General features: G+C 33.3%; 1 protein-coding gene across 1 annotated transcript in view; it reads right to left on the bottom strand.

Moving 5' to 3' along the window:
* Window positions 1-1329: 1329 nt before the first annotated feature.
* The window catches only part of LOC106052735 (transient receptor potential cation channel subfamily M member-like 2), a 41579-nt gene continuing 32227 nt past the window's right edge, over window positions 1330-10681 (bottom strand). Inside the window, exons 26-29 of the mRNA XM_056003532.1 lie at window positions 10492-10679; window positions 10072-10207; window positions 7780-7921; window positions 1330-7277 (exon numbers count right to left, since the gene is read on the bottom strand). Of these exons, the coding sequence (XP_055859507.1) occupies window positions 7173-7277; window positions 7780-7921; window positions 10072-10207; window positions 10492-10679 (571 nt within the window). The 3' untranslated portion in view covers window positions 1330-7172. The remainder of the gene's footprint in view (window positions 7278-7779; window positions 7922-10071; window positions 10208-10491; window positions 10680-10681) is intronic.

The raw sequence follows: 10681 nt of genomic DNA, 5'->3' as shown, positions 1-10681 counted from the left end.
AACGACATTTTTAAAGAGGTGAAGGTCACATGACTTTGCCGAAAGACTCATTCCTTAGCAGCGTCACGAAAGAGTGAATGCGGTGGGTTTTTTTTTTTCAAGGGAGGTAATTATATCATGTTAGGATTACCTTTCAGACGACAGAGATAAGGCAGAGAGTTGGGATTACGACTATCCTCTGACACCATGTTTCTACATCATAATCACACCTGAAAGTGACACTTCTTTGTCGTCTGCAATAGGTTGATTAAGTTCAAATGCATTATTCTTAAGACGCGCGCATAGGGAGCTATATATTAATGTCAGATTAAACAAATCAACTAGGCTCAAGGCAGACGCGTTTGAAAGCTAGGCAAAGATTATTTAAATACTATCAACCAAAAAAAAATAAATCTTAATGCTTGAAACAGTAAATTTCATTTTTTTTAACGCATGTCAATTCCTCCCGCCTTCTCTAACTTATGAAGGGCAAAAGTCAACTAGGGTCGATGGTCAGGGTTAACTCTTTCTCTCCGTAATTATTTACCACATTCTGGTGGAATCAACGTTGGTATTGTCAGTTAGGAGAGAAAGAGTTAAGGAGGGGCGTGCAACAGAAATCATATAACTCAGCTTTACCAGAAGGCTATTATGATAGATAATAATCTGATCGACCAAGGCATGAACATTGGACTATATACTATGACAAGTAGGACCCGAACCTGAAACACTAAGCATGCAGAAAGGGAAATCTCTCGACATCTGTTCAGCCGCAGGGTCTCATGATCTGAATGCTTGCAAGTTCAGATCTAAGCACAGATCGAATCAAATCTAATAATTACTGGGATAGTACATTAGCTGCTTGTTGTATCTGGACAGATTGGTATTATAATGTACTGAAAAACTAAGTGATACTTATAGTTGGCATTTCATTTTAAAAGAGATGATGAAAGGGCAAAGGTTAGGTAGTTAAAAGGGGAGATTTTAAAAGCAAGGAAGGTCTATACAAAAGACTAATAGAAGAATAAAGTAAACAGACAAGGACGGATAGGAACGGACCAGTTATATGGACATTCTGGCAAATGCCTAGTGGGCCGGCACTCAAATGCCGGAGGGGTCGCAGCTTAATATTTGCATTGAATGTCAGTTGAGCATGATCTAGAATATCATGATATTGGATTTTCAATATCTTTTCTTGTTGTTGCCATCTAAATGGGACGGACGGACCACACTAAACTGATAGTGCCCCTTCCCCTCTTGGGGGTAGCTAAAAAAAAAACATTAATTATCAAAAGTTTGATTGCACCCACGTGACCCATGCAAACGAAATGAAAACAAAGACATAAGACGTAAGCATTTTATTTTTATTTTTTAAATGTCTACACTAAATTATCATTTGTAGATTATATGTAGAAACATATATATATATATGTATTGTATCACATATTTGTAAAGGATTATAAAAAAAAAACAAAGTATAATGTAGAACTGGTTTTTAAACAACATTTGGATTTAAAAAACAAACTTCAAGTGACTAGCAATTTGATAAAAACGTAGGCCTATTTCTAAAACTGTACATAGTAATGACTGCTTCTAGAAAGACTAAAAAGTGCATTGAGAAAAATGTTCAGCAAGAAGAACTGGTCTAGAGACATCCTGGGGTATCACAAATTTTAAACTTGGGGTACCATTGATCTAATAAAATCATGAAATCATGGGAATCACAAGAGTGAAACCAGTGGTCTCGAAACATCATGGGTATCACAAATAAAATTTGGGGAACCATTGATCTAATAAACTCATGAAATCACGGGAATCACAAGAGTGGAACCAGTGGTCTAGAAACATCATGGGTATCACAAATAAAATTTGGGGAACCATTGATCTAATAAAATCATGAGATCATGGGAATCTCAAATAACTAGAGTGGAACCAGTGGTCTTGAAATGGGGAATCTCTAATGACAGGTGGGGAAATCATTAGCCTAGAAACATCAAGGGAATTTTGATTGACATAGAGGGAACGAATGGTGTAGAAACATCAATGATAACAAATTATGGAAGCGATTGGTATGGTAACATTTAGGGCAGGGGGTTCTCAACCTGTGGGTCGCGACCCCCTTGGGGGTCGCCTAAGACCATCGAAAATATGGATTGTTATTGTCTATTCTTCTATAGCTGTATGAATGTGTGTGTGTGGGGGGGTCGCGCAGAGTGGGGGATTGTAAAAAGTGGTCGCCGAGCTTAAAAGGTTGAGAACCGCTGATTTAGGGTATTAGTGATAGGCATCTCCAATTATAGATTAGGAGCAAAGGTCTCTCCAAGACATCACAGGTATCACAACTGATTATGTTGTTTTAAAACACATTGGTCAATTGGACAGAAGAAGAAGGCAACACAATTGTACATCTGCAATTGGAATGATGCTGAGAAAAACCAACTGTAATAATATTAAAAACTTATAAGATCCCATTCTCCAAGCCATATTAAAACATGAAGCCATCTTAAAACTTTGTTCATACCCTCTAAAAAGGGTGAAAGATAAAAAAAAAAAGCATCAGATTTATGTTAGGACATTGAGTAAAGACTCACTAATACTTAATCATCTAATGTAATTAAAAGTGATATTGAAATCTTCTATTACAGCAGTGGTTCCCAAACTTTCTCCATAACGGAACACTTCGCACATTTGTAGTATTTAGCAAAACACTTTGCTCATTTCTTTTAGGTTGGATTTTGTTTCTATTTGTTTAACTAAAATAAAATTATTAAATCATATTCTAAACAAAGCTTTTATTTTAAAAGTATAAATATATAAAGATTTAATGACATTGATGTCATTGTGTCTTTGAAGATCATAACCTCTTGAAATCAGGCACGAGATTGGTAAGTTGAATTCTATTATCTGGTGTGGTGCCAACCTTGTTTCTAGACTTTGGCTTTGTTGCTACATAATAAGAAAATCTAGCTTCACACAAATAGAGTGTAGGAAACTGAAGTAAAAAGAAACAATAACTTGTTTTCAAATACTGTTGTGGTACTCTTCAGAAAAAGTTGACCAAAAATCATTTAATAGTTGATCTTTTATTGTATCTTTGTTTCAAATGAAAATTAGAATCTAGATAAGTTCACAGTTCCTAGTGATGTTCTAGACTTTAATTTGTTACCAAGAAGAACTTATACAAATCTTTTTTCTGCATTTACTTAGAGATTAACTCACATGTAGGCCTACTAGATAGTTATTCCAGTACCTCAAGGAACACCAAGTCAGGCCTGATGGAACACTAGGGTTCTGTGGAACACAGTTTGGGAAACACTGCATTAGAAAATTACTTTTGTTTCTGTCACCTGTTTTGCTTTATAAGTTTATGACACTCTTCAGAAATGAAGATTATTTATGTCTTAGTTCAAACTTTTCGCAAGATGGCAGTGGATGAAAGCAGGCAGGGTTTGAACTAGGAACCATTGCAAAGGCAGTCCAAAGAATATACCACACAAGCCATCCCATTTTAACATTGATGGTGACTGGAACTTAAATGAATTTGAGACACAAGCAGGTTATTTCAAAGTGACTGAAAACTGATGAGTCGTAAAGTAAAAAGTCAATACTAGGAATGTTAAAAAAGAAATTAAAGGTCTAGATTTGTATATCCACTGAAACCATAACCTTTTAAAATAAAATTTAAACAAAAATCAGCAACAACAGTAATAGGAAAATATCGAAATAGCACTGAGCAGTCATCTATTAGACTTTATAAGAAATGTTTACAAAGAACTAACAACAGAAGCTTAATATAGAATGCAGCCTACAGTGAAACAATGAACTGCAGTATATGCTGGGTGTTAAGGTTCCAATACATTTAGTGTTACCATTAGGTTTAAATAAATATGTGCAACTGAAGATGTTTTAATTATATGAAAGAGTATACAATTTTACAGACTGCAAATTCCTTAGCAAAAGTTCAAGAATACAGTATCACAATTGATTAGACATGCAGAAATTTAAACAAAATCGATTCATGTCAATTACTGCATTTTTCTCTATTTGTTTAAATGAATAAATAAATACACACACGAGACATTCAGAGCCAGTCTACATAGCCGATATGATATAGTTTTAAAAAATACATGTTATTTGTGTCTACACTACAATACAGAAGTGGACACATTTCATGATTAAATATTGGAAGGAATATATATCAGCAGATTTCATTTCATTAAATGGTTTAATAACATAAGCAAAAAAGTAGACAACATAAAAATATATCAAAAGAAATATTATTGTCATTTTATCACAAAACCTTGTAAAATAAATATATGAAAAAAAAAAGTAAATAGATTCATATGAACATTAAAAGTCAAAGTAAAGTTCCCTTTCAGACCATGCAGTCTATAGGGCAGATGATGTAAAGGTCATCTGTTTCTATGGCCCACAGTTAACGAGGATGCCATGGCCAGCACAACGACCGCCTTTACTTTTCCCCAACTAATGTCAGGCACCCTAAGAGCTGGGTAGACTCAGAGGTGCACTAAAGATGGCAAAATAAAAAATCCCAGTCTTCAGCAGGATTTAAACCTGGGACCTCCAGTTCAGAAGCCTAGTGCTTTACCACTCAGCCACTGTGCATCCATATAAACATTAGGGAATGAAAAATTTGGAAAGGTCTGTGTTGCACAGCTCATGCAAATAAAAAGGTATCACAATTAACATTCAATACTGGTCTTCAAAACTGATAACCTAAATATAAATAGGTCAAGGATTTCAATTATTTCATAGAACATTGAAACTCTTAATTAAAAAAAACAACAAAATAAATAGAAACTAATTATGTCTAATAACTTGCTAGCAGTGGGGGGTGGGAAGGGTTACAGAGGAAGGAAGCAAATGTAAATTTAAATTTTTGGCTTTGATTTGAATAAAGTTGGCACTTGATAGACTGACGGCTACAGGGCCGAGGGAGTGTCTGGCTATAGAAAACTAAGATTACCAGGTATTTAAGGCTAGCTCTACTTCTAAGAATGTAACTATAATACAAGTGAAAAAAATATGTTTCTATTTATGATGCACTAAAATATTATCTAAGACTTTCAAGGGCATTAAAAAAACTAAAGACAAGAAAGAAAAATTCTTTCAGATACTGTATAAAATTTAAGCCAATCTATATTCTAAAAATATATGTACCAGTATACATTAATTACTTCAATTTATGTCAGTGTTGCATCAGATTATGAAATGTCAGCCCATCAAGAGTCCACTGTAATGTACTATCATCATTTGTAAAATTTAAAAAATTACTTTTTTCATGCAAAATATAATATACCCTACATGTGAAAAGACTAAATTTATCTGTAGCTCCTCTCGACTTGAAAAATGGCTGCTGCAAAAAAAGATTATTTGGAAGATACAAATACAATCATTATTATTCATTAAAAAATCAAATTTATCAAACAATTTTGGCGATCTGTGCTATACAACATTACAACAGAACATATTACTTACAGTAAGTGTCTCAGGAAATAGTAACCCCAAAACAGTTATTGTAAACAATAAATTTCTGTGACAGTTGAAAATAAAGTACATATCAAATACAATCTGAACACAGTCTGAGAAAGAGTTATGTGAATTAACTCTAACTGAACACAGCCTAAGAAAGAACTGTATATAAGATATAAATTCTTTCAAAAACAATCTTTGTGCACTTATACATCTACTAACTGCCACTTTATATGTTCTGGTGCCAAATTTGTGTCCGTTGGATAGTTTGAACACATATGTCTATAATAATTTCCTTCTATTTATGTGAAGTCAAGGGCTTTAAAACTTTCTCTTTTCTTTTGGCTTTCTCTATTCTTTCAGCAGCTGCCACATAGCAGAGCTGCCAACTTGGAGGCATCAAAATGTGTATAATGTCATAAAATATAACAGGTACATTAAAAAAAAGACATTATGAAATAAACCATATTATGATGCATACATAATACATATCTATACAATAAGTTCATTAAATGTCATCTGTTCTAAACCTTTATCCATTTTCTACTCTCTTAGGGAGAACTTTACAGATTATCTACCCTGTTTTTTGTCACAATTTGCATGATTGTCTACCCTGTTTTCAGTCAAGATTTTTCTTATAACATAACACATATTCCTAAGGTTTCACAATAGAAAGCACAACTACTAAACCTATAATCCCTTTCATACTTCAATGTCATAGTAAAGAAAGGAATTTTTTGTTCAGACTATAACTACTTATCACAAATAAGAACAAAAGGCCTGCTAACGAAACGCAAGATAAATTTAAATTCGATAATTTCAGAAATAAAATTGCAAGGGAAAAAAAAAAAGTAAGTAAGTAAATTTAACAATATGGCTAGCTTAAAAAAAACAAAAAGTTGGAAAGAGCATGACATCATCCATTAGCTGACTACATAAACTTAGGTCAGTTACAACAACAATAAATGAGGAGAGGGAAAAGATACTAAAAGACCTTTGATAATATTTCCATTGTTTCTCAAAGGACTTAAAACAAGTGAGAGTAAAAAGAATATACACAAATTAACTAAACTGAGATAGTAGATTTGCAAAGTTGATGTATAACCTTCCTATTAAAAATATTTAAATATATCCCAAGTGCTAAAACAGAGGTTAAAATACTAATCCAGATAACAAATGTGTAAAACAATATATACACAACATTAGAGGCTTTAGGTACCCACATTTCTCTTAGAAGCATTAAGTAGTTATATTTCTCACCATCAAGAGTTCACCTTTTTATTGTAGTTAGTTTTCCAATATTTAAAAAAAATATATTTAAATTCTTTTTGAAATAATGGTAAGGTACATGGCAAACAAGATTATTGGTACATGGGAAATAAGATTATTGGTACATGGGAAATAAGATTATTGGTGCATGGGAAATAAGATTATTGGTACATGGGAAATAAGATTATTATTATGGTTTTAGACAATGGTGATGTAACATTGCAGTCTTGATAGAAATTTATGTTTGTAATTTAAGACAAAATATTGGTGGATAGACAAATACATGTACAGCATGTCTGTCTTTTTAAAGATGTCCCATCCATCATCATCTTCTGTGAAAGTGACTGGTCAACTGGTCACTTTTCATTCCAGTTATATGTTTGTCACAGAGAGCTCTCCAACTTGAGAAACTAGAAAAGAAGAGCAGACTTTTACTTTCTGAGCACTGGGAGGTAGGGTTTCTGTTGTTTGGAGGCCAAGTTGTGCTCCTGTAGTGAAGTCATAATCCAGTCTAAGGCTTTCGTTGTATGAAGAAGCTGAAACAGAAAAGAAAAATAACTTTACTTAATTATTTTCAAAGCAGACAAAACCTTGTTCAAACCTTTGTAGTGACAGTATTAATCCCTTAACTCATGCAGTGGATCAATTCAAACAGAAAGGAATTAGCCAAGGTTTGATTGCTTTACATTTCATACAAGATCTTGTCTATTACTATCAGAAATACTATCAGAATTATAGGGAATGAGTTTAGAAAAAAGTCATGCACTTTTTATAACACAACTGTCCTGAAAGTACTTTCGTATGTAGTGTAATAATTATACTTGTTCATAAGTTTATAATGTAGAAAGTGACTGGTGTTTACTGGCATAATTTTAAGATGGAAATATCAGAAAGAAACTTAAAGATTGTTGGCTGCTGAGTGTCATGTTAAACAAGTAATAATAATAATAATAATAATCTTTATTATCCGTAATGAAATAAGATTTTTCTTATAAATAAATGAGAATAAAATATTGGGTTTACTGCCATAGTGCTTACCTGAGTTTCAAGGGCCTGAACTCTTTTCTCAACTACGCTTGGATTTGAGAATGAATCAGAGTTACCTGCGGCTGCAGATTGACATGCACTTTGATTTTGACTTTCTTGAAGTTCATCAACTTTGGACAAAACTAGATCCAGCCTTCAGAAATTTAAAAAAGTAAATAAATTACCTCTTTTGTACCTTTATTCCACCATGGCCAGCCTTAGGCAGCTGCCTAGGGTCTCCAATTTGTGGGGGTCTCGCACACAACTAAAAAAAAACTTTCAGAGAAAAAAATTGCGAAACTTGGTTGCGAAATCTGATCTCAAACATAGTAGAGCATTATGACTCTAAGTTTACTAGATCCAGTCAAACTCCATGTCTCTAGTTTGGAAATTGGAGTTGGGGTAGGAAGTCATTGTAAAATGACCCATGGTAAAAAAAAATGTGTTCCAAATAACAAGCAATGTTGTAATTGATTCATAAAGTGATGGGCTGAGCAAATAGTACAATACTATTAAGATTATTTAGATGTCAAAATAGCAGTACAAATAATAGTACAAATCCTATAAGATTATAAAGATAAAAGAGCATCAAAAATAGTCATAAAAAAAGAGATTTTTTTCTCTTAAAATATCTCAGAAAAAACAACATAATTCTTACATACTTGTATTTAAAAAGAGAAAAGTAAATGTGTTAATACACTTTGCAATTGTTGGTGATCTTGATGAAGATAAAATATTTTAAAATAGAGATTCCAAACTAAGACTACTAAAAACATTTACCCCAAGAAAAATGGCATTGTGGAAGAGGTGTAGGCAACAAGCAAAAATGTTCAAGTAAAATTGTGCAAGGAAAGAGTTGAAACCTCAAGGGTTAGTGCATTTTGTTCCCTCATGCATGAAGAAAGGATGCCAACTACAATCTAAGTCTGTGAGCTTAAAGTATAAATATGCAAGAGATGCTCTTAGGAAACACCTAAAGAGCCAGCAGTTTCCTTCTACTGCTGGCATAGAGAACAAAACTAGCAGCATCTTTTAAAGGATGAATATACATGATGCTACCCTATAAGAGCAGCGCTATGGTACAGCAGGTCCAGATAACTGTTCAAGCATTATGACTCTAAGTTTACTAGATCCAGTCAAACTCCATGTCTCTAGTTTGGAAATTGGAGTTGGGGTAGGAAGTCATTGTAAAATGACCTATGGTAAAAAAAAAATGTGTTCCAAATAACAAGCAATGTTGTAATTGATTCATAAAGTGATGAGCTGAGCAAATAGTACAATACTATTAAGATTATTTAGATGTCAAAATAGCAGCACAAATAATAGTACAAATCCTATAAGATTATAAAGATAAAAGAGCATCAAAAATAGTCATAAAAAAAGAGATTTTTTTCTCTTAAAATATCTCAGAAAAAACAACATAATTCTTACATACTTGTATTTAAAAAGAGAAAAGTAAATGTGTTAATACACTTTGCAATTGTTGGTGATCTTGATGAAGATAAAATATTTTAAAATAGAGATTCCAAACTAAGACTACTAAAAACATTTACCCAAAGAAAAATGGCATTGTGGAAGAGGTGTAGGCAACAAGCAAAAATGTTCATGTAAAATTGTGCAAGGAAAGAGTTGAAACCACAAGGGTTAGTGCATTTTGTTCCCTCATGCATGAAGAAAGGATGCCAACTACAATCTAAGTCTGTGAGCTTAAAGTATAAATATGCAAGAGATGCTCTTAGGAAACACCTAAAGAGCCAGCAGTTTCCTTCTACTGCTGGCATAGAGAACAAAACTAGCAACATCTTTTAAAGGATGAATATACATGATGCTACCCTATAAGAGCAGCGCTATGGTACAGCAGGTCCAGATAACTCTACTGACTTGAAAGGTTCACTTTGGAGACATGGATTGTTGCCAGATGTTAGGCTGGTAGGTGATGTGGGTGGTTCATAGGTCTGCAGTTGAGACCTTGACCTTTGTTTAACCCATATTTTCTTTCTAATGTTATCATATGTTTCAGTACTCAAGCTTTCAACTATTTCTCTTTTAAAAGAACAGTGAACACATTTTTATAAACATTTTTCAGACTTAAAAAAAACAAAAAAAACTTATGTGACAGTAAAAGAAATGACCCAAAGCATGTTACGACATTAACTGCATCAGATGGGACAGTATAAATAGGTCAAAGTGGGTTCTCATTTCTTGACCTCCAGACCCAACCCAGTATTATCTTATTTAAAAGCCCTTATAAATAAAGAAAAAAAATAATTAAATGGATTATTAGGTCAATAAAATAAGCTTAACCTTTCAAGCGTAGCTTTGACCTTGCCTTCCATTGTATTTCTGTCAGACTTCTGCTTGGAGTCCAGAAAGTTATCAGCTATTAGATCCTCCCATTGCATAAGTTGTCTCTCTTCTTCTTTGTCTTCAAATATTTTGCCTACAAAGTTAGGAGCACAATTTAAATGATCCTAATAATGAAGCTGTCATATTAAGCTGTAAATATTTAGTTGGATATCATAAACATGCACAAATATTTGGAGCAGCTTAACTGGTCAAGTGAAAGGCAGTTTAAAAGAAGATGTTAGTTAGATGTTAGTTAAACTAATCATAGTCAAGATCATTAAAGTTAACTACAATACTAAAAACATGTGTTCCGCAAAAAAAAAAAACGACTGAAATTTACATTATATTGATTATCAACTCATTATTTGCATGACTTACAGAATGGCTTTGATTTGGCTAACTCTGAAGGGGGAGATTTCTTGAGGCGCTTTATGAAAAGCCAGAAGTGAGAGAATAAAATTAAAGGTGGAGGAAACGCTGGTCTCTCTGTGTACTCCAGCACAAGTTTGAATCTCTGGAAACACCAGTGCATGTCTGTGTTTCCTTGGATCTGTTCAAATGTATAGCT

This window comes from Biomphalaria glabrata, chromosome 11, assembly GCF_947242115.1.
Source record: "Biomphalaria glabrata chromosome 11, xgBioGlab47.1, whole genome shotgun sequence".
NCBI classification, from domain to species: domain Eukaryota; kingdom Metazoa; phylum Mollusca; class Gastropoda; family Planorbidae; genus Biomphalaria; species Biomphalaria glabrata.
Note: the sequence above shows the minus strand (reverse complement) of the source record. Positions and strands in the feature narration are given on the sequence as shown.